The sequence below is a fragment of the Capricornis sumatraensis genome, chromosome 4 (assembly GCF_032405125.1).
Source record: "Capricornis sumatraensis isolate serow.1 chromosome 4, serow.2, whole genome shotgun sequence".
Classification (NCBI taxonomy): domain Eukaryota; kingdom Metazoa; phylum Chordata; class Mammalia; order Artiodactyla; family Bovidae; genus Capricornis; species Capricornis sumatraensis.
In genome coordinates, this window is record NC_091072.1 from 5,520,168 (window position 1) to 5,544,690 (window position 24,523).

Here is a 24,523-nt window from a genome sequence, read left to right on the forward strand (position 1 = left end):
CTGCTTACAAGAAACCCACCTCAGATGCAGGGACACATATAGACCGAAAGTGAGAGGATGGAAAACGATATTCCATGCAGATGGAAATCAAAAGAAAACTGAAGCAGCAATATTCACATCAGACAAAACAGACTTTAAAATAAAGATTGTTAGAAGGGATAAAGAAGGACAGCATATAAAAATCAACAGATCAAAGACAGAACAATTGTAAATATATATGCGCCCAATACAGGAGCACCTCATTATATAAGGCAAATGCTTACAGCCATGAAAGGAGAAACTGAGAGCAACACAGTAACAGTGGGAGACTCTTAACGCCCCAGTTTCATCAGCCAACAGGTCATCCAGACAGAAAATCAACAAGGAAACATAGGTCTTAAATGACACATCCAACCAGACTTACTGGATGTTTACAGAGCAGTCCATGTGAAAGCAGCAGAATACACATTCTTTTCAAGTGCACATAAAACATTCTCCAGGACAAATCACAGGCTGGGCCACAGAGTGAATCTCAGTAAATTTAAGAAAACTGAAATCACATCAAGCGTCTTTTCTGATCACAATGCTATGAGCTTAGAAATAAACAAGAAAAACACTGTAAATAATACAAACATGTGGAGAGTAAGCAATATGCTACTAAACAGTGGGTCGCTGAGGAAATTAAAAAATATTTAGAGACAAATGAAAACAAAAGCATAATGATCCAAACCCTATGGGATGCAGCAAAAGCAGTTCTAAGAGGGCACTTTATAGCAATATAATCTTACTCAGGGAGCAAGAAAAATCTCAAAACTCTTAAGCTTACACCTAAAGCAACTAGAAGAACACACAAAACCCAAAGTCACTAGAAGGAAACAAAGCATAAAGATCAGAGCAGAAATAAATGAAATAGAAACAAACAACAGAAAAGAACAATGGTTCTTTGAAAAGATAAAAATTTATAAACCTTTATCCAGACTCATCAAGGAAAAAAGGGAGAGGGCTCAAATCAAAAAATCAGAAATGAAAAAGAAGTCACAACAGATACCACTGAAATACAAAGGATCATAAGAGACTACTATATGCAAATAAAATGGACAACCTGGAATAAATGAACAGATCCTTTAAAAGGTACAATCTCCCAAGACTGAACTAGGAAGAGACAGAAAATATTAACAGGCCAATCACAAGTACTGAAACTGAAACTGTGATGAAAAAACTCCCAACAAGACTTCAGGACTAGATGGCTTCACAGGAGAATTCTATCAAACATTTAGAAAAGAGTTAATACCTATACTTCTAAAACTATTCCAAAAAATTGCAGAGGAAGGAATACTTCCAAACTCATTCTATAAGGCCACCATCACCCTAATTACCAAAACCAAAGATTACACACACACACACACGTTACAGGCTGACATCACTATGAATGAACAGATGCAAAAATCATCAACATACTAGCAATCTGAACCCAACAACACATTAAAAGGATTATACAACATGATCAAGTGGGATTTATCCCAGGGATGCAAAGATTTTTCACTATCTGGAAATTAATCAGTATGATACATCACAACAACAAACTGAATAAAAACCATATGATCATCTCAAGAGATGCAGAAAAAGCTTTTGCCAAGATTCAACATTTAAGATAAAATCTCCAGAGAGTGAGTGTACAGGGAACATGTCTCAACATAAAAAAGACCATATATGACAAACCTACAGCTAACATTTTACTCAATGGTGAAAATCTGAAAGCACTTCCTCTAAGATCAGGAATAAGACAAGGGTGTCCACTCTTCTTGCCACTGTTACTCAACAAAGTTCTGGAAGTCCTAGCCACAGCAATCAGAGAAGAAAAACAAATAAAAGGAACCCAAGTTTGAAAAGTAGGAGGAAAACTTCGACAGGAAAAGTCACTGTTGGCAGATGAAATACTACTACACATAGAAAATCCTAAAGATGCTACCAGAAAATGACCAGATTTCATCAATGAATTTGGTAAAGTTGCAGGATACAAAATTGATACATAGAAATCTACATAATTCTATACACTAACAACAAAAGATCAGAAGGAGAAATTAAGGAAATAATCCCATTTACCATTGTATCTAAAAGAACAAAATACCAAGGAATAAACCTACCTAAGGAGGCAAACGTCCTATGACTCAGAAAACTATAAGATGCTTAAAAAAAAAAAAAAATGAAGATGACACAGAAATATATACTATGTTCTTGGATTGGAAGAATCAATACTATCAAAATAACTACTCAAAGCAATCTACAGATTCAACCCAATCCCTATCAAATTACCAATGGAAGTTTTCATAGTACTAGAACAAAAAAATTTTTTAATTTATATAGAAACACAATGACCCCAAATAGCCAAAGCAATCTTGAGGAAGAAAAATGGAGCTGGAGGAATCAGGTCCCTGATTTCTGACTATACTACAAAGTGACACTAATCAAGACAGATGGTCCTGGCACAAAAACAGAAATATAGACCAAGGCAACAGGAGAAAAAGCTCAGAAACAAAGCCACAGTATAACATACAAAGAAGAAAAAGACAGTCTCCTCAATAAGCAGTGCTGGGAAAAATGGAGAGCTACACATAAAAGAATAAAACAAGAACATTTTGTAACACCATTAACAAAAATAAACTCAAAATGGATTAAAGACCTCAATTTAAGTGACACTATAAAACTCTTAGAGGAAAACATAGAACATCCTTTGCCATAAACTGTAGCAAATATCTTTTTGGATCTACATACTAACGAAAATTTTAAAAAATAAACAAATGAGACCTAATTAAACTTAAAAGCTCTTGCACAGAAAAGGAAAACCATAAACCATAAACAATGGGAGAATATATTTGTAAAGGAAAAGCCCAATAAAAGATTAATCTTCATAACATATAAACAGCTCGTGTAGATCAAAAAAAACAACACAAACAACCCAATTAAAAAATACACACAATACCTAAATAGACATTTCTCCAAAGAAAACATACAGATATCCAGAAAGCACATGAAAACATGCTCAAGAATGCCAATTATTAGAGAAATGCAAATCAAAACTAAAAATGAGGTATCATCTCACGCTGGTCAGAATGGCCATCGTCAAAGTCGACAAAGAACAAATGTGGAGAAAAGGGAACCCTCCTACCCTGGTCTGTGGGCATGTAAATTGGTGCAAACGCTGTGGAGAACAGCATGGGTGAGTTAGTGATGGTCTCTCAGTCGCGTCTGACTCTTTGCGACCCCGTGGACTATAGCCCACCAGGCTCCCCTGTCCATGGGATTCTCCAGGCAAGAATACTGGAGTGGGCTGCCATGCCCTCCTCCGGGAGAACAGCACAGAGAACTACTATAAGATCCAGCAATCTTGCTCTTAGGTATACGTCTGAAGAAAACCATAATTCAAAAAGATACAAACCTCCCAGTGTTCACTGCAGCACTATTTACAACAGCCGAGACGTGGAAGCAACTTAAATGCCCGTCAATGGAGGAATAGATAAAGAACATGCCATTCGTCTGTCCATGAGATTCCCCGGGCAAGAAAAATGGAGCCAGTTACCATTTCCTACTCCAAGGGATCTTCCTGACCCAGGGATCAAACCCAAGTCTCCTCCACTGGCAGGTGGATTCTTTACCACTGAGCCACCAGAGGAGACTAAAAAAGCCATTAACAAGTATCAATGAGAACACTGACAAATTAGAACCTTCACACTCTGCTGGTCAGAATGCAGGACGCTGTATCAGCTCTGGAAAACAGCTTGCACTTTCTTAAAACATTAAACATAAAAGTTGGGATATAACTCAGTGGCTTCACTTCTAGGAATCTACACAAGAGAAGTGAAAACATATGTCCACACAAAGCCTGGTCTGCAGACATTTGCAGCAGTACTGCCCACTAACAAGGCCAACAGGGCAAACCCAAATGCTCTCCAGAAAATACTATTCAGCAATAAACAGGAAGAAAATACTAATACAGCCTGCAATATGGATCAGCTTCAAAAACAAACTAAAAGAAGCCTGAGGCAGAATACACAGTGCATAATTCCATTTACATAAAATATCCAGAAAAAGCAGCAAGATAAGTTTCTAAGTAAACTACTGACATTGAGCACCAATATATTCCAGTATTTTACATCTTACATCATCAGTGACTATCATGTCGCCTTCTATTTCAAAATTTTTACTCGATACAGTTTCAATCAGAGAAATATTATATTAGTTAAGAAGCTCATCAGTGCCCAGCACATATCTAGTTTATATGCAGTTAAATGCTTTGTTAATCTCTCTCCTGCTATTTGACTTGGTCCATTTTAATTCAGTTAATATCCACACTCAAAATGAGAAAGGCAGGAGAACATAACTGTCAAACTCTGTTTGAAAATCCCATGGCCTGAGGGGCCTGGCAGACTACAGTCCACGGGGTCACAACGAGTTGGACACGACTGGGCGACTTCACTTTCACTTTCCCTTGTTTCTTTCATTTATTTTTCATTTATTTCTGCTTGGATCTTTGTGATTTCTTTCCTTCTACTAATTTTGGGGGTTTTTGTTCTTTTCAGTTGTTTTAGGTGTGAAGTTAGGTTGTCTGTTCCATGTTTTTCTTGTTTCTTGAGGTGGGATTGTATTGTCATAAACTTCCCTCTTAGAGCTGCTTTTGCTGCCTCCCATAGGTTTTGAGTTGTCGTGTTTTCATTGTTTTCAAACTCTGTAGTATAGCCATTAACAGTGATGGAGCTTAAGTAACAAAATACTTTTAAAAACAGTGTGTTTCAGCGATCCATAGAACTAGGAGTTGGCTATAAAAAACAACACTCATTCTAGGGCTTTTCTGGTAGCTCAGTGGTAAAGAATCTGCCTGCTAATGCCAGAGACACGGGTTTGATCCCCGGTCTGGGAAGATCCATGTGCCACAACTACTGAAGCCCGTGCACCTGAGAGCTAGTGCTCCACGTGAGAAACCACGGCGATGAGCAGCCCCTGCTCCACGACTGGAGAGCAGCCTGCACAGCAACAAAGACCCAGCACAGCCAAAAATGCATAAATAAAATTATATATATATATATATAAATAAAAGATTCATTCTGATTTCTCCCAACTCCCTTAAGAAACACAGGAAAACATACTATATCCCAGGAACTAGAGAAATAAGAGTAAATATACAACAGCCTTCTAAGAGCTTATGTGTTTGAAGTTCACTGCTTCTAAACTCTGCATTGGTTTTGACAATAGAATGTCATTTTGTTCTCAGTGAAGTATCCATACGTTTTCTGGCAATTAGCAGAGTTCTAAAGACCTCAAACTATAACTAAATTTTGAGGTTAAGAATTAAAGAGGTTAAAGAAGGTTCAGAAAATTTGAATGGATTTTCTGCGCCAGAACACTTGTAAAAAAGAAATTCTAACTAGTCCAGCAAAGAGCTATTTTGTAAAATAAAATATCTTCCTGTATTTTATGTTTTTCTAAGATGGTCAATAGTGCATTTTAAACTGTAATACTGAGATTCAAAACAAAAGATTATATTTCACACTTTAATTAGAAAACTCATAAGATGCTAAAAACCAAGAAAGAAGTTAAGCATGCTTCTATACCTGTATCAACCTTAACTGCAAAACTGATGAAGACCCCAGTTACCCCAAGTGTAACGAATGACATGCTTTAATCCTGTAGGTGACTCCTGTTTAAGGTATATTAACATACACACAAAGAAGTACGCAACTTGTAAGTAAAGAGACACTTATCCAGTTATGTATTCAACACTTTGTCACTGGTAAGATGTGCAAACAAAGAGTGGAAATCAGTGTTCTAAGGACTGGACTAACTAGGGTTACTATTCTGTCACACTGGAGATGGGTGGTCCCTCTTTTTTGTTACTTATGATAACTCTGTCCTAAACGCAGCAGCTGTGATACTTTATAGAAAGAATCATTGTTACCAACGGAGAAGGCGATGGCACCCCACTCCAGTACTCTTGCCTGGAAAATCCCACGGACGGAGGAGCCTGGTAGGCTGCAGTCCATGGGGTCACTAAGAATCGGACACGACTGAGCGACTTCACTTTCACTTTTCACTTTCATGCATTGGAGAAGAAAATGGCAACCCACTCCAGTGCTCTTGCCTGGAGAATCCCAGGGACGGTGGAGCCTGGTGGGCTGCTGTCTATGGGGTCACACAGAATCGGACGCGACTGAAGCAACTTAGCAGCAGCAGCAGCAGCCTTGTTACCAAGGGCAAATTTTTAAGCCCTTCACAGTTTATTAAGCTTTCAACATGCCATATCACCTGACTCCCACAACCACTTAATATCATTACTAGTTAATTCAATACTACACAGTAACTGCTTCTTGGAAGCATTCATCAACAAAATTATGTTTATTATTATAAATAAATATTAGCTGTGAAGCTAATGAGAGGGGAAAATATTATAAAGACTTAAAGGTTAACCTAAGTCAACTGAGGCATAAAAGAATATGCTTTAGAAGAGTCATCTTCTTGAAAAAAAAAGTTGGGAAACCACTCATCAGGAATTATATAAAAGGACAGTCTCTACCCTGTCTCTTTCTTTGTCGGCCCCTACCACCTTTATTCTTTATTTTTCAGAGACAAGCTTAGGACACTCCTAGCCCACACTAACGGGTGACTGCCATCACCTGACTACCAGGGAAGTTAGGTTAAAGGCTCTGGAATTATTCAGCCAGAGAAAAAGAGATTTAACAACTGACTCTATATGTAAGGTTCTATTGGACTGAGGAAAGTGACAAGGTGTTTTACAAAATTAAAACAGGACATGAGTTTAAGTTGGCTACTGACAAAAGTAATACAGAAAAATCATGACAATTTTTCTGACAAAAATTTTTCTGAAAATTTATGAGTAAAATGCTTAAAGACTTTTATTAAAAAGGATTTTTGTAAGCAGGATAATTTCCTTTAAATGAAGTCATCTAAGTAAAGCTTCTGCTGTTTCAACACTTTGAAAAGAACAAGTCAAGGAAGGGTTAACTCTAACATACCATTGGAGCCACTGGGGGTCTGGATGCCTGCCCTTCACTGTTCCCTGGAGACTGGGTCACCCCATCAGGGTGTGAAGACGGTGCTGTAGGAAGCTGGGAGCTGGGTGCAAGGTGCTGAGATAATTCTGTTTTATGGCTCTTCTCTGATCCATCCAATCTGCTACTTCTCTCTATGGCAATCAGGTCACGGATTTTTTGCAGCTGCTCCACTGAAGCTTTTTTAGGGAAGATAAGATGTGTTTCTCCCTGGAGTTTAAAAAATTACGAAAATATATATGAATGGAGCCAATACTATAGAATACATCATACTTTAACAATCATTCTCTTTGTACCATTAAGGCACTTTAAAAAAAAAAATTACAGGAAAAGGTATACCAGAAAATTAAAATCTGTCTCCTTTTTAGCATCAAATGTTTAGCCTATCTTATTGGTTCAAAAGATCTTTAAAAACATTCCATCTTTTAGGAATACTGTAATAAGTCAGAAAGCCTCCTAAAGACTGCAAAAAAAGCACATTCCTATCTTCTCTGTAATACGATTTGATAAAACTATTCTCCATGAAATTTCCTACAATGATACTATCGATATGGCTATTCAAAATGATCACATAAAACCAATAACAAGTTCTATACCAACCTTCGAATCTTGCTCAAGTCTTTAAGAATAGCTGCATGATTAGAAGTCTATGGGGTCCACTAATTTTCTAAGGTAACAAAAATTATACCCTGATGGTCATTTCAAAACTACAGATTGCTATTTAGTAATACAAAGGTGATACAAACCAACCAACCAAATAAACAAAAAAATCCAATTCTTTAAGAAGTGATTCAGTTAATGAATTCACATAATACAGAGTGCCCTAAGGTACAATAAACATTACAACAAAGCTCACAGTGTAAAACAGTCGGCAAATTACAAAACAAAAACAAAAAGTAAAGTGAAAATTTATTCAATCGAGGTTTAAGGTGTTGAGAACCAACAGTATTAAAACAGCAATTCTGCCAACTGCAAATGGGAGAAAACAGTTGTAACGTGCAGCAGACCAACCTGCAGATCATGAGCATTTAAATTAAACTCCACAATTGAGAATGACTGTAATTCCCTGCTGATGGCAGATCTACAGGAATCAACTGACCAAGACCTTGGTCAATAACGACATGAAGATCAATCCCAAGTGAATCCTTTTTAAAAAGTTGGGAGAGGTCAGCGATCTCCATATATTACCCAAAATAGCCGTTAAAAAAGATCACTATCATCTATTGCATTTATGTGTTTCTAGGTACTGTGCACACATTACCTAAAGAATTCTTATAGCCACCTTGAAAGGTAGGTACTAGGTTTAGCCCTGCTTTTCATATGAAAATATGAAGGCTCAAAAGTTAAATAACCTGCTTGATGTTCTGAATAACCCTCAGTGAAAGGATTCACACAACCATAATTGCTACGCTGTAACTACCTCCATCCAAGACTGAACAGAGATCAAATCCCACAAGCCTGTACAAACAAGTGGAAGGGTAGAGCAAAGCATTACGACAGTTGCCATGATTACACACACAATGACTGGCACAAACTAGAACACGCTGAATTTTCCAACATGAGAAAGGAACCACCTTCTGTCTATGACAAGGTCTAGAAAGAGAAACCAGACGCCTGCTTTCAAACCAAACAGGGAGGCCTCTGAGCTCGCACAGTGAGCAGGGCAACACAGAGGAAACCAGACGACACCATGGACAGGAAATGGGGAGCCCCACAGGCAGCGGTCTGCCTGGTCAACAGCTCAGAAAGGCCCCCATAATAAGGTGCGGGGAGGCCGTCCCTTCCATCTCCTCAGGACCAGTCCTGAAAGAATGTGTGATTATGAACGAAGTGTCTGTACCAAAAAGTTTAATCAACAGCACTGCATTTTCAGAAAAAGACAAAACTACAGGCTTAATGCATGAGATCAAACAACATTTTAAGAAACCAACCAGGATTCCAGTATTTGACAAAATCTGTGTTTCTCAACGCATTCTTGCTGAGGCAATTCTCACTGCTGGGTGTAAGTCAACCCAGTCCCTGCCCAATAAATGCTGGTGACATCTTCCAGTCACCCAGACAACCAAAACTATGATGCCCATTCCTCCCTGGGGGTGGGTACGGCTCCTGGCGAGAACCACTCCACTAAGCTAGCCTGATGGGTCACCCATCCTGTGAATCCCAGTCTTTCTCCAGCTCCTCCTCAGAATTTTCATAAAAAAGAATAGTCTGAAAATTTCAGGACAGGTCTTGAATTACCACTGCACCTCAAAGCCCACCAAGTCTCTTTCTGCAGGCAAAGTTCAGTTTCAGTTCTACTGGCTAACACTGATAAAACATTTACTTCTACAGGTCCTGAAGTGTGAAGTCCAAAGCCAGCCAGTAACTCTAAATATAAATTAGTCTGAAAACACGATAACCTTTTCTGAGATTGTGATTCCATTTGTGTCGAATACTACTCCAAGTCTCAACCTGGCTTGTCACCTGGCACTGGTATAGCCAACCTACAGCAAGTCCGCCTGTGGTGGAGGGGTTGTCTGAGGTGTGGGATTTCACTGCTGAAACCAGTACATTCCCAGGCAACTGCAACAGCTAGCCACCTCTCCTGGAACTCAAATATCTGCTCAAAGAAATCTGGTTCCATTGAATCTTTAACAACAAACTTTAACAATAAAAAACTAGTAGTCTCCAGTTGTCATTTACTTGAAAGTGAAAGTCACTCAGTCATGTCTGACTCTTTGCAACCCCATGGACTATACAGTCCATGATATTCTCCAGGCAGGAATACTGGAGCGGGTAGCCTTTCCCTTCTCTAGGGATCTTCCCAACCCAAGGATCGAACCCAGGTCTCCCATATCCCAGGCAGATTCTTTTTTTTTAAATTACTTTTATTGAAGGATAAATGCTTTACAGAATTTTGCTGTTTTATGTCAAACCTCAACATGAATCAGCCATAGGTATACATATATCTCCTCCCTTTTGAACCTTCCTCCCCATTCCACTCCTCTAGGTTAATAGAGAGTCCCTGTTTGAGTTTCCTGAGCCATACAGCAAATTCCCACTGGCTATCTATTTTACATATGGTAATATAAGTTTCCATGTTACTCTTTCCATACATCCCACCCTCTCCTCCCCTCTCCCCATGTCCATAAGTCTATTCTCTATTTCTCCACTGCTGCCCTGTAAATAAATTACCATTTTTCTAGATTCTATATATATGCATTATATTTATGATTTATATATATAATTTATGATTATATGATATACGACATTTATCTTTCTCTGACTTACTTCACTCTGTATAATAGGTTCTAGATTCATCCACTTCATTAGAACTGACTCAAATGTGTTCCTTTTTATGGCTCAGTAATATTCCGTTGTGTATATGTACCACAACTTCTTTATCCATTCACCTGTCAATGGACATATAGGCTGCTTCCGTGTTCTAGCTATTGTAAATAGTGCTGCAATGAACAATGGAATACGTGTCTCTTTCAGTTTTGGTTTCCTCAGGGTTTATGCCTAGGAATGGGATTGCTGGGTTACATGGTGGTTTTATTCCTGTTTTTTAAGGAATCTCCATACCGTCTTCCATAGAGGCTGTATCAATTCACATTCCCACCAACAGTGCAAGAGGGTTCCCTTTCCTCCATACCCTCTTCAGCATTTATTGTTTGTAGACTTTTTGATAATGGCCATTCTGACTGGTGTGAGGTGATGTCTCACTGCAGTTTTGATTTGCATTTCTCTAATAATGAGTGATGTTGAGCATCTTTTCATGTGTTTGTTAGCCATCTTTATGTCTTCTTTGGAGAAATGTCTGCCTTTTTCCCACTTTTTGATTGGGTTGTTTGTTTTTCTGGTGTTGAGTTGTATAAGTTGCCTGTATATTTTGGAAATTAATCCTTTGTCCACAGATTCTTTATCAACTGAGCCACCAGGAAAGCCCAAGCATACTGGAGTGGGTAGCATATCCCTTCTCCAGGGGATCTTCCCGACCCAAGAATCATTTACTTAATTTTCCTGTCATTTGACTAAAAAATTTGCATTTCCTTGAACAAAATCAGCAATGTTCTCAATTTTCCCTGTCTATAGTTTTAACTTCTTTATGGTCAGATGCTTGTGAGCCGCTACAAGCAGATGACACGATAATTGACTACCCTGGCCTCTCCTTTGCAATCATCATAGCCTTCACGCTCTCCTGACACCTCTACCTGAATATTTAACAGTGTACCAGTTACAACTATCCAAAAGACAGCTAGTAGTTTTTCCTCCTGAGATACCTGCTACCCTCCAGGACTTTTCTGTCTCAATGAATGGAACTCTCATCCACTCAGTTGCTCAAACCAAAACCCAGATATTACCCTGACTTCTTCCTTTCCCTCATACTCCACATCTAATTTATCAGCAAGTCCCACAGACTCTGCTTCAAAAGAGAAATTCTGGATCCTTCCACTCCCTCATTCCCGCTGCTGTCGGTCTTTAACCCAACAGACATTTACTGAGCACCTCTGTGTACTGGTTCCTCCCCAGGAGCCAGAGCACAGGGAACACCACAGACAGAAAGCCCGCCCTCACGGAGCTTACACAAACCGCTGCCATTTCTCAGAGAGATGGGAACAATAAGCTTTCTCCCTGGCCCTGGAGCTTATCCCTCACCCTCATGCAGAACACTCAGAATATTCTCTCTACAATGGCTAGGGCAATGCTTAAAAATATTCTTCCCTGCTTAAAACCTTTCAGTGGCTTCCCATCCCACTTGTCACCAAGTCGTCTTTACCACAGTTCCCCAAACTCCATGCCCACACCTCTGCCCACCTCTGTGGCTACTTTCTGTGCCAAAACTACACCTGGTAGAAGTCCTCTGCACAGGCCAATCTCCATGACTGGAAAACGCTCACCCGAGAGCGTCAGGGACCTGAACTGCTTTTCCTCGCTCAGGTCCCAGCTCAAACGATCTCCAGGGCCTCCCCGACCATTCTTCCTTACGTGGCTGCTCCCAACTACGGTGGCTTATGATGTCTTTTCAAGCCTTACTTCATCTATGTTTTCACATCTGTCTGTCTGCCTTATTGGAATTCAAGCTCCACGTGAGATGGGATCTGTTACCTCTTCACCACTGGATTCCTAAGGCCTGAAGTAGACGGGGGGAGGGAAGCAGAGAGGTGGGGAGGCAAGTGCACCCAGAGCCACTCAGCGAGAGCACCTCCTGAACAGTGGCCACAGCCTTGCCAGCTCTGACTGCTACTGATCACTCAGTCTCTAGAACCAGGTTTGATGTCTTTCAGTACTCCATAAACTAGAAATGGCTAAGCACAGACGTACACACAGAAAACTCATCATCTGGACAGCTACTTTCCTGTGTCATAAAATTAAACTATGCCACAGACTCCACAAGATGGAAACACCAAAGTTTTTGTCTGACCTAAAAATAAAAACAAACACAAAACACTGAGTCTTCTCTTCTGTCACAGAAGAGAACCCTTACATATGGCTGCTAACTCGACCTTTCCGTTTTTACCCTTTCATTTCTTCCAGGGGGTTGGAGGCCACTCTTCTGTGCTCACATAGTAGATTTTGGCTAAAAGTCTAAAAAGAGCCACAATTTAGTCCTTGGGTTGCACGTCTGACCTCCCTAAAGGACGGAGATGTTAAGAACTCTCCCCATGGGAGAGCAGTTATATTTCACTGTGATTTTAAAGTATATTTACAGTGATTTTTCAATGTCCAATAAGTGAAGAAATAACTAGTTCCCCAGCTTTCCTGAACGAATCAATTAAAAAATATTATCTTGTTTAGAAATCACCGGTCAACACTACAATGAATGCTCTGTACATAAACTGCAGAGAAAGCCATGAACACACTTACCTCTTCAAATCCCATTTCAAATAAACATTCAACAGCTCCTCTGACAGGCAAGAGTCGAGTAGAAAAAGTAGTGTTTCCAATCCGGATAGATCTGTATTTTTCATCATTAGGGTTTCTGATTAAAAAAAAAAAAAAGTCTGATTATATATAACAATTTATAATTTTCACCGTGTTTTTACATTCTTTCTATGTTTTATACTGGCTATATTCCCTCAAGGCAGGAGAGAGCCCGACTTTACAGACAGCCGGTGTGGAAGGACACCCTGATCTGGTGATTCTTCCCTCAGGGCACATTTAGCACAATATCACTGTTTACCTTCACAGCTGATCATAGTAATGCTGCCAGGAGGGAAATACATGCAAATTTCTATTTCTGTGCTGTTAAAATTAGAGACCTTTATGAGTTTTGGGACTGCTAAGGAAAAAAAAACTCAAGCAAGCTCCAGACACGGGCAGAAAGTTTTGCCTGTTTTGTTCTGATGGATCTCAATCATCAAGGATAACACCTGACATGTAGATGGTGTTAATAATTTATAGTTTATTAAAAATAAATGCTTGTGAAATTAATGAATACAAGAAACTAAGAAGTTACATAAAAATGAACCAAAGTTCCTCAAAGACTTTACTTCTGACAAACACGAACCTAGTTAAAACTTAACAGTCATTTGATTTTTCTTCCTTCCCTAGGCCAATGGTTGTTTTTACTACAAGTCTTGTTTCAGCTCAAGATATATTTTTGTCACAATAAGTATGGTAATAATATAAAATGAAGATATGAATTTCTTTTACAATGATTAAGATTTTGAATATTACACAGGGGGTGAGACCAGCACATGAAACATTTTTGAGATTTTTAATAATCTTGATAAACCAGAAAGATTATTGGAAAAAAAAAGTTAGAGACAACCATGGTATTATACTAAAAAAGGCCTTCTGAACATAATTTAGGATAAGTAGGTTTCATATCTGACAGTGACACCCTTAAAAATGGTGAAACTTAAAGTGTTAGTCACTCAGTAATGTCCGACTCTATGTGATCGCATGGGTTGTATCCTCTGTTCATGGAATTCTTCAGACAAGAATACTGGGGTGGGTTGCCATTCCCTTCTCCAGGGGATCTTCCTGACCCAGGGATCAAATCCAGGTCCCCTGTTTTGGACGCAGACTCTTAACCATCTTGAGCCACCAGGGAAGTCCAATGGCAGTGGCTTCCCTCAGCACGACACTACGGTTTCTGTGGCTGCGTCAGGTGTCCACAGAAGTCCTGAGACCATCAGTCTGGGGTCTGGAATGGCAGGGTGGACAAATGCTAGCAGATAACCAGCCACCTTAGTCCTAAACTTATACATGTTCTCTATACTGTGATGTAAAAACAAAACCAAAATAGGGATTTTTAATTGTGGAAGTTTCAACAAATTTCACATTTTTTTCCATCGAGCAGCTCCTATTGCTAAAAAACTGTCATAAACACTACATGAAACTTTTTTTTAAAACCTCTTTTCCTTAATTTCAAAAACTACACAAGTTTATTACAGAATATTCGGAGACAAAAGTTTTAATATAGTGTTCTTTAAACTGTCCAGATTGGTGCTAATCTATTCTTTGCTATTCATCCATGCTACTGCTAAGCAACTTCAGTCGTGTCTGACTCTGTGTGACCCCATAGATGGCAGCCCACCAGGCTCCCTCGTCCCTGGGATTCTCCAGGCAAGAACACTGGAGTGGGTTGCCATTTCCTTCTCCAATGCATAAAAGTGAAAGTGAAGTCGCTCAGTCGTGTCTGACTGTTCGTGACTCCATGGACTGCAGCCTAGGAATACAGAAATTGAGAGCATTCAATTATTATTAATTATTACAGTAACTTGACATTGCCATGAAATTTTCATTGTATTTTACAAAGTTATAGGTCCACAAAGGATTGGAAATTAAAAACAAAAGCACTGTTCTTCACTGCAGGTCATAAAATGGTCACTGCCATAAAATGACAGAAACACAAGGAGAGACATGTGCCTTACTATTTTATTCTGTGTATTAGATCAGTTTCTAAATCTTGACAATACTGACCTTTGGCCTTTGTTGTGGGGGCTACCTGGGCACAGGAAAATGTTTAGCATCCCTGGCTTCTCTGCTACACTATGTCACAAGTGTGCCACTCTTTCTTACAATGTAAACATTAAATGACAGTATAACCCTACCTTTATCAAAGCTGGTTACACATAAATGAGGCATCTTTTCATGATTCTCAACACATCCCACAGGGTGATAAACAAACCAGTACCACCAGGATGGTACAGTCTACTGGTGCAAAAGTGCCGGAGCTCTTAATCTACTTTTTCCCAACAGTTCCCAGATTTCTACATAGTCAAGTCTTTTACTGTACTTAATTTTTTAATTTTTCTTCCCCTTTCCACTAGTGTTTAAAAATTCTTATAGAACTTTCACAAGCTGTTCTGCTAATTAGTTTGATGTGTTTCAAAGTAACTGTCGATGCAGCATCTTTGATATGGGCTTTGTATATTTCAGATTTTCCTCTCTAGCATCTAATAGGCAATTTCCTATCTTTCTACACTATCTTTGAACCTCACATACTATTCATCTGTTTTTCTCATTCAATGCGTATTGCAAACAACAAAAAAAAAATGGCAATAATGTCCAGTTAACCCAAATCCTATCTTCCTCTTTTAAAATGTGTTGAGCAGACCAGCCATGGTCGTGTGTATAGACTGATGTGAAAGTCAACCTCTTAAGCCCTCAAAGGCTTAGAGAACTTGGCTTAAGGACCTTCAGACCTCAAACCCATCAGCTCCCATTTCCTGCCTTTGGAAAAGCGCCACACAGACACAGACACACACACACACACACACACGCCTAGACTCTAGCTTCACAGTTTAAGCCTTGTGCAGCTACTCTCCTTGAGCTCATTACTACTCTTCTTACCCTGTGGTGTCTAAAGCAGCCCTAAGGATCACCTTTAGTTTTGTCTGATATTCCGTTAATTCTCTGCAGATTTTTCTCAAGTTTTTTTGTGCTATAACTCTTTGATGTTTTTCTTCCTATATCTGCTGAGCATTAATTATTTCTACGACTTCCAGTATTTATCTTGCTTGTTAAGCAGTTACTTTGCACCTTGGCTTGAGGTTTCTTCTGGTTGCTAGATGATGCTGTTGAAGATATGGGGCTTCAATGGGCAGCAAAATTTCCTGAATCTCACTCAACCATCACTCTGAAAACATTTTGGTGTCTTGTGAGTTGTCTTACCCACAGGTATTACCAAATTGTTTCATCTATAGAAAAATTAGTGTTTGTATTTACAACTGACCCCTTCATGTATCACACAGCCTTGTCATGGCAAAGGATCTTGCTTAACTCAATGAAGTTGAGTCATGCTGTGCAGGGCCACCCAAGACAGGTCATAGTGAAAAGTTCTCACAAAACGTGGTCTGCTGTACACAGCTCAAGAAGCAACAGTACTGGACGTGGAACAATGGACTAGTTCAAATTAGGAAAGGAGTACGTCAAGGCCGTATATTGTCACCCTGCTTATTTAACTTATATGCAGATAACTTCATGTGAGATGTCGGGCTGGATGGCTCACAAGCTGGAATCAAGATTGCTGGGAGAAGTATCAATAACCTCAGGCCTTCAGATGACACCACTAATGGCAGAAAACAAAGAGAAACTAAGCCTCTTGATGAGGATGAAAAGGGAAAGTGAAAAAGCTGTCCTGAAGTTCAACATTAAAAAAAAAACTAAGATCATGGCATCTGGTCCCATCAATTCATGGAAGATAGAAGAAAAAGTGGAAACAGACACAGATTTTATTTTCTTGGGCTCCAAAATCACTGTGGACAGTGACTGTTGCCATGAAATTCAAAGATGTTTGCTCCTCGGAAGGAAAGCTATGACAAACCTAGCCAGTGTATTAAAAAGCAGTGACATCTCTTTGACAATAAAGGTCCATACAGTCAAAGGTATGGTTTTTCCAGTAGTCACATACGGATACTGGACCATAAAGAAGGCTGAGTGGCAAAGAATCGATGCTTTCAAATTGTGGGGTTGGAGAAGACTCTTGAGAGTCCCTTGGACTGCAAAAAGATCAAACCAGTCAATCCTAAAGGAAACTGACCAGGAATATTCATTGGAAAGACTGATGCTGAAGCTCCAATACTTTGGCCACCTGATGCAAAGAGCCTACTCATTGGAAAAGACCCTGATGCTGGGAAAGACTGAAGGCAGGAGGAGAAGAGGGCGGCAGAGGATGAGATGGTTAGATAGCATCACCAACTCAGGGGTCATGAATTTGAGCAAACTCTGGGAGATAATGGAGGACAGAGGAGCCTGCTGACTTAGCAACTGAACAACAATTTACAACTGAATAGTAAGAAAAACCCCTGCTTTTCACCCTAAAAGTCATAATCAACTGTATTTCTAAGATTTTAAGACATACTAGCAAAAAGCCTCCCACTGAGTCACAACTTTCCTTTTCTCAGAAAAGGAAAACATAAATGTTTCTACTTCAGAATTTCTGAAATGCTAGGAATTAAGTATATCTGAGCAATTTACTTGTCCTCTTCTTTGGAATGCACAATCCCAGAAAGACCTCTCACAAATGGAAACTTAGTACATGAGTGAATTCTGTAATCTTGTATTTTTATCACTGATCACAGAAGTCATTTTGTAGGTCATTTGAAACACTATTTCTTAGACCTTCTGAAAAACTGTTATTCTGACGTACATGTAAAATTTCAAAAACATCTCTCTGCCTTCAGAATCATCTAGGAACCATCTCTGGCTCTAACTAATTTTACCATTCTCTGTAGCTGACAACATGGGAAACGTGCACATAACCCAGCTTAACATGAAAATCTGAATGAGAGAAACAAACATGTGTGCCATGTCCTTTATTTATTTCTAATTTCTGCGACAGTTTTATAATTTAAGTGTTCTTTTCTGTTAACACATTATTGACCAGGGGATTTTTGTAGAAACTAAGACCGGTGGCCAATGATTTATGTAGTTGAGTACTGAAACACTCTGGTCAATAACATCTGGGTAACAAAAGATGTATTAATACGTCTCTGGTCAATAAGTTGTTAAACATGAGGAAATTGATACCCAGAGTTTACATAAATTGCCTATAATCACATTTCTAGGAAACGGCTGACTGGGACTTAAATCCACTCACTGGTTTGATTACAAACACTCTCCACCATACAGTTGCCAACAAACTCATCCATTCTCCGTTAACTGCCTGGCTCAGTTTCTCCAGGTGTCAGTGGTAACCCAGATGAGATATCTGAAGTTATCTCAGGCATTCTGTCTCCTCCTGTTACCAGCTGTACCCCTGGCATTCAGTCAAGGATTGCCAGCCCCTGCCTACAGTTCTCTCTCCATTCATCCAGTTACGCACATGCTCACTGCAACAACTTCAGACGTGAAACCCATGCCCATGTCTTCTTACGTCATCATTCTACATGAATCTCTCATTATGCTCTGAGTCTAGAAACTACAAGTGCTTTCTGTTGCCTATCACATCAAATATATGTCATCTTATCAAACCTTTCTTCTCAAAACCGTTCCACATCAGGTCCCTGCTATCTCCTCTCATATAAATATGTAAGCATTTAAACATCATCCTCGAATTGTCCTCCAGGTATTATGCTATGGCTATTTTCTGTATCTGTGTCTTTCTCCTAGACATATTTTCTTTGAAGAAAGAAACCACTTTCCATTCTTAGCCCTTCCCAATCATACCCAGTGCAGTTCATAACCAGTAACTGTGTGCAGTTCGCAAAGAAAATTAGTGGGAAATAAAATGTTTTTTTAAAGAATGAATGAAGCAAATTTTCCAGGAAGCCCATGTGGAATGTCAGTAAAACTATTACAGATTCTTGAAAGGTAGATACTGAGGACAGCAGATTTTTATCAAGAAGTTAACAAACTGGAAAAAAAAAAAAAAGGTTCTAACCCATGGTATATTGTGCATGCAATATAGCATATACTTCATTTTATAATTTCACGAGCTTTACGACTCTTAGTTGGGGAACAGGATAAGCATCATCCGAAGCAGAAATTTAAAATTTAACCCAAAGTATTATTTTCACCTGTGTGTAGTGACAAATATAGCTATTCAAAAACAAACTGCAAATGAAATCCTCATTTCAGCATTCACCCTGTAAAATACTATAACTACCCTGAGGTAGTTGCAAGGGATATCAAGACAACCCCCCCTCCCTTATCTCTAAGTTCAAAGAATTTCTTAAAGCATCAAAACAAACAGAAAACTGTGGTCTCCTCTGTTCTCTAGCATACCTGCAGTGTAGAAAGGCTAAGGGCTCAAGAAGTCTGGGGCTTTTCTGTAAACAAGCTAGTAAATGGACTTGGAAGGGGAAGAAAACATGGGTCGCCTCCACTAAGACCAAAGGAGTTTGAACTATAAGAATATGAGGGCAGGGAACTCATATTACTACTTAAGACAAACTAGAACAGGTAGTTTTTCACACCATCTCCACTCATATGAGTTCAACTTCTAACTTACATTTTTTAAGACAGAAAACATAAACCATGGTAAAGACTGTAACATGCACGAACAGCATGCCAAATTTCTTCTATGAGTTTGGTAAACATTCCTATTGATGACTGCAATGCAAAAGGATTTCGTTCCTCACAACACCTTGATCTCACCATCTGTGGTTTCACGGGGTTGAAAGCAGAAGTGAATCCTTATTTGTAAGGCCAACTCCCTGTTCCCAATAACAGGGTCTGAACAGCTGGGTGGCTCCCCAGGCGGGAGGTCCCGGCAGCGCATGGGTTCTGGAGAACTCTGCCTCGGGGCTCACTCCTGGCAGAGTCCTCTGGCACCAGCCTTGAGCTCTGAAGAGCTGTTCGACCTCCTGGGGTAGGGAAGGCGGGCAGAGAAGATGTCACAGAGGAGGGAGACAGCCCCCACATAGGTCACAATTGTGCCGCTGTGCACACTGCACCCCTTGGAGCACCTGGCTCAGGACAAGGGCTCCATGTGTTGTTCCTCCGATTTACTTGTAAAGTCATGAAGGTTACCTGTATGAAGAGCTTCCCTGGTGGCTCAGCTGGTAAAAACTCCGCCCGCAATGCGGGCAATGCGGAGACCCCGATTCGACCCCTGGGTCGGGAAGATCCGAGGGGGAGAGCGGGGAGAAGGGGGAGAGCGGGGAGAAGGGGTAGGAGAAAAGCGGGGAGGGGGGACGGCGGGCGGAGCCTTCACAGGTGCCCTCTGCCCCTCTCCTCAGGTCCCCTCTTCCCCCCTCCCTCAGGCGGCCCTCTGCCCCCCTCCCTCAGGTGCCCTCTGCCCCCCTCACCTCAGGTCCCCTCTGCCTCCTCCCTCAGGCGGCCCTCTGCCCCCCTCCCTCAGGTGCCCTCTGCCCCCCTCCTCAGGCGGCCCTCTGCCCCCCTCCCTCAGGTGCCCTCTGCCCCTCTCCTCAGGCGGCCCTCTGCCCCTCTCCCTCAGGTGCCCTCTGCCCCCCTCCCTCAGGTGCCCTCTGCCCCTCTCCTCAGGCGGCCCTCTGCCCCTCTCCCTCAGGTGCCCTCTGCCCCCCTCACCTCAGGTGCGCTCTGCCCCCTCCCTCAGGTGCGCTCTGCCCCTTACCTCAGGCTCCCCTCTGCCCCCTCCCTCAGGGGCCCTCTGCCCCCCTCCCCAGGCGGCCCTCTGCCCCTCTCACCTCAGGTCCCCTCTGCCCCCCTCCCCAGGCGGCCTCTACCCTCCTCCTCAGGTGCCCTCCGCCCCCCTCTCCTCAGGTCCCTCTGGGCACCACGTCGTGGGAGCTAAGAGCCGAGGGAAGTCGTCCGAACTCCACTTCCCGACGCCCCCAAGCCGCGAGGTCCCTCGGAGCTCTGGGGGTGAACAAAGCGCCCCCGGCCAGGGCTACCCTCGCGGACACGACGGCGGCGCGAGGACGCCCGCAAGACGCCGGCCGGAGAACGGCGCGCCCCTAACGAACTTCTCAGCCGCCCGCGGCAGGTGAAGGCGCCCGGCGGGGAAAACGCCCAAGGGGGCGTGAGACGCCTGTGGCCGCTTCTGTCCGGACTCGGAAGACGGTTCAACGGCCGGAGCCCCGGGCGCGTCTCCCCGTCCCCGCCCCGCGCGACGCCAGGTCAGGTCGGGACGCCGCCTCCCCTCGGGCGGGGCCGGGCGGGCCGGGTCTCCGTCCTGGGGGGCCCGGGACCGGCGACCCGCCCCCCGACTCCCGCCCCGGCGCCACCGGCCGGGCGCCCCCCGAGCCCGGGCCGAGCGGGCGCCGCGCCCCGCCTGCCGTCCGCGTCCCCCCGCGGCCCGCACCTGAGGATGTTGTCCGCGTAGGTGAGCAGCAACCTGGAGGCCTCCAGGAACGTCTCCGGGGTGTTCTGGCAGAGCTCGGCCACGGCCGGGGACGCGGAGCCTGCAGAGCCGCCCAGCGCCGCCGCCGCTGCCGCCGCCATGCTCGAACGCGGCCGAGCCCCGCCCCGCGCCGTCCGCTCCCGCCCCGCGCCGCGCGCGCTCTGAGCAGGCGCCCCGGCGCGCCGCGCCCGCGGCCGGTCCGGAGGGCGGGGGGAGGCGGAGGTGGAGGTGAAGGGAGAGGCGGGGAGAGAGGGCGGGGAAGGGGGCGGGGCAGGGGCGGGGCGGGGAGAGGGGGGAGAGGTCTCCAGGGCGGGGGCTGGTCTCCAGGGACTGGGTCGTCTAGGCGGGGCGGGGGCCTTGTCCCCGCCTGCTGGGGGCTGTTTGGGAGATTTGAGGTTTTGGACTGAGAGAGAAACCTGGTGGTCAGGGCCCAAGGAGCTTCCACCAGACCGGGACGGGGTCTTGATCCTCCAGAACAAGGGGCTTTGCCCAGGGGTATTGGACGTCCCTAGTGGCTCAGCTGTAAACAATCCGCCTGCCATACAGGAGACGCGAGTTCAATCCCCGGGTTGGAAAGAGTCCCTGGAGGAGGAAATGGCAACTCACTCCAGTATTCTTGCCTGGAGAAACCCATGAGCAGAGCAGCCTGGAAGGATACAGTCCATGGGGTCCTGCAGTCTATGGGGTTGCAAAGAGTCGGACAGGCCTGAGTGACTTAGCAGCAGCAGAAGCAGTCTGGTGGTGATAGCTTCCAGTAAACATATCCGATTCGTGATCTCCGAAGAAGAGTTACCTTCGGGAACAGGGACCAGGGACCAGGCTTGATCACTCAAGAACTTTTGTGTAACAGTCTCATTAAAGTATGAAAGGAGACAGAGAAAGCTTCTTACCAACCTGCCTGGGAATTGACTCAGTAGTCTGGGCCAGGGGTGGGGTGGAAGGGCTGGTACAGGGGGCTGTGGGCTTTGGCCAGGGCTAGTGGGTGCTGGCTGGTACATCGCAGAAACCTGGGTTCCTCTGTGTCCCAAGGCTGGCCTCAATAGATCCAGCCAAGACAGTGGGGAAACTCCTTGTACTCCAACCGCCAGCTTTTTCCTGAATGAAAATATCTTACGGCTTCCTCCTCACAGGTTGTCAGGCCTTCCTAAATAAATAGGGACGAAAGACCCCAGGAGGAAGGAGCAAACAGTTTTCAAAACCAAAGGCATAGCTATGAACTCTGCTGGGATTCTCCTCTATGGATTCCTTTTAGAACTAGATAAATTATTGAAAATCTCTTGCATCATTCCCAGCCCAGATAGTATTGTGCTTCTGTAAAGAAGTGTTTTTCGAAACTGCAGGTTGCAGGTGGTGGACTCTATTGACCAAAATAAAACACAGACCCAAAAATGACAGTAGGATAGAGGGGAAAGGGGAGACAGCAAGTTATGCATCCCATATAGTAAGGGTATGTATCAATTTGTGACTTTGTTGTGCAGGTAGAGGCTATGATGAGTGTCCTCTATTCCTCTTAGAAGATGGATCCTAACCACTTTAATCCATGCTCTGCCTCTCCATGCCTTTGAAAATGTGCTTTACCAATGCCTCCTTTCTTTGCAGAAATTCCTTTCCAAACCTCAACAAATATTTCTTGACGATAGGTTTTAAATAGGTTAGTTTTTGTTTCAGTTAGTTTCTTTAAATTTTCTTGATGCTTTATCTTCAGTTTGCTTTTTAAGTTCGAAATTTTCTTCCAGTATCTCTGAGCAAGGCCCTGAGCTATACTATCTACTTAAATTATTGTTCAATTGCCAGATATGTGTGAGAAGATTTTAATAAATATAATATTTATTTATATATTAATATTTATTTGTGTTAATAAATATAATATTCCAGGTTCAATTATTATTCAATTGTCAGATATGTGTGAGATTTTAATAAATATTTATTTATATATTAATATTTGTATGTTAATAAATATAATATTCCAGGTTCCAAGAATAGTGTGTTTAACTGATAATTTGTTGTTAGCTGCTGTAACTAAAGATTTCCATGATTTAACGTAAATACCTTTCTTGTTCACACAACAGTTTAACAATGCAGTTCTCATTTGTCAGTTCCTCCGTGTAATGATTCAGGGCCCCAGGCTCCTTTCATCCCATAGCATAGAGATCAACAAACATTTTTTATAAAGGGCCATATGCATGCATGCTCCGTTGCTCAGTTGTGTCCGACTCTTTGCAATCCCATGCCCATGGACTGTAGCGTGCCAGGCTCCTCTGTCCATGGAATTTGCCAGGCAAGAATACTGGAATGGGTTGCCATTTAGTAAGTGTTTAAGGCTTTATGGCCATACCATCTCTGTTTCAACTGTGTAACTACTCTGCCTCTGCAGCAAAGAGTAGTTTGCTCTTAACTCCGCTAACATGGGGTGTTAGGGGGAACAGCATGGGGTGTTACGGTCACCAACACTCCCTGGCAGTCAAATTCTGTGAGTAACTTCCTCTGTATATATGTGAGCTTCCACTGTAGCTCGTAGATCGTATTGAGTGGGTTTGAATCTGAGGATTTAACCAACAGCAGACCATGTAGCACTGTAGCATTTCACATTTTTAAAAAATCCACATATTAAGTGAATCCAGGCAGTTCAAGCCCATGTTATTCAAGGGTGAAATGTACTTTAGAATGAATGGGTATAGCTATGTTCCAATGAGACTATTTACAAAAACAAGCAGCCTTCTGGATTTAGCTTGTGGTTTGTTAACTACTGCTATATGGCCTCAGAGACTTCTGCATTTACTTAGTGGCTGGGCACAAAGAAGGCATATCTGCTTCATGAGGCCAGAAATGACAAACAGCATTTTCTTTACTGTATCACTGGTGAAAAGGAAGCCCCAACTAGGTAGAAGTCTGCCGGGGTTGGGGAGGTTGGGAGGCTGGGAAATGTAGTCCTTAGCTGGACAGGGAGCACCCACAACCCTCAAGCAGGGAGGATGAAGGTGGGGGTTGGGGTTGTGATTAGCTGTCTCCATCACAGACTGTATTCCCCTGGAGTTTCTTTTTCCATCAACGTATTTATTCTATAATAATCATATAAGGTTACCATATACTATCTAATAGGATTTTTTTTTAAAGATCTAGAACACCTCTTTTTTTTTCCCCCCAAATAAAATCTTAAGAGAAAACCTAGTATATATAAAACACCAAAGTAGAAGCACTCTAGGATTGAAGCAGGAATGCATATGTGGTGTGGGGAGGAATAGAGTATTAGCAACTCAGCTTTTCCCTTGACAGTTGTTAGTCT

General features: G+C 42.3%; 1 protein-coding gene across 2 annotated transcripts in view; it reads right to left on the reverse strand.

The window, feature by feature from the left end:
* The window catches only part of NGLY1 (N-glycanase 1), a 59,483-nt gene extending 38,142 nt beyond the window's left edge, over nt 1-21,341 (reverse strand). Inside the window, exons 1-3 of one of the 2 annotated variants that reach the window (XM_068970954.1) lie at nt 21,202-21,341; nt 12,888-13,002; nt 7,005-7,250 (exon numbers count right to left, since the gene is read on the reverse strand). In XM_068970954.1, the coding sequence (XP_068827055.1) occupies nt 7,005-7,250; nt 12,888-13,002; nt 21,202-21,341 (501 nt within the window). Of the gene's footprint in view, nt 1-7,004; nt 7,251-12,887; nt 13,003-19,571; nt 19,607-21,201 lie in introns of those variants that run through there. The other variant, XM_068970955.1, reaches the window with a different exon arrangement.
* Between the last annotated feature and the right edge of the window lie 3,182 nt (nt 21,342-24,523).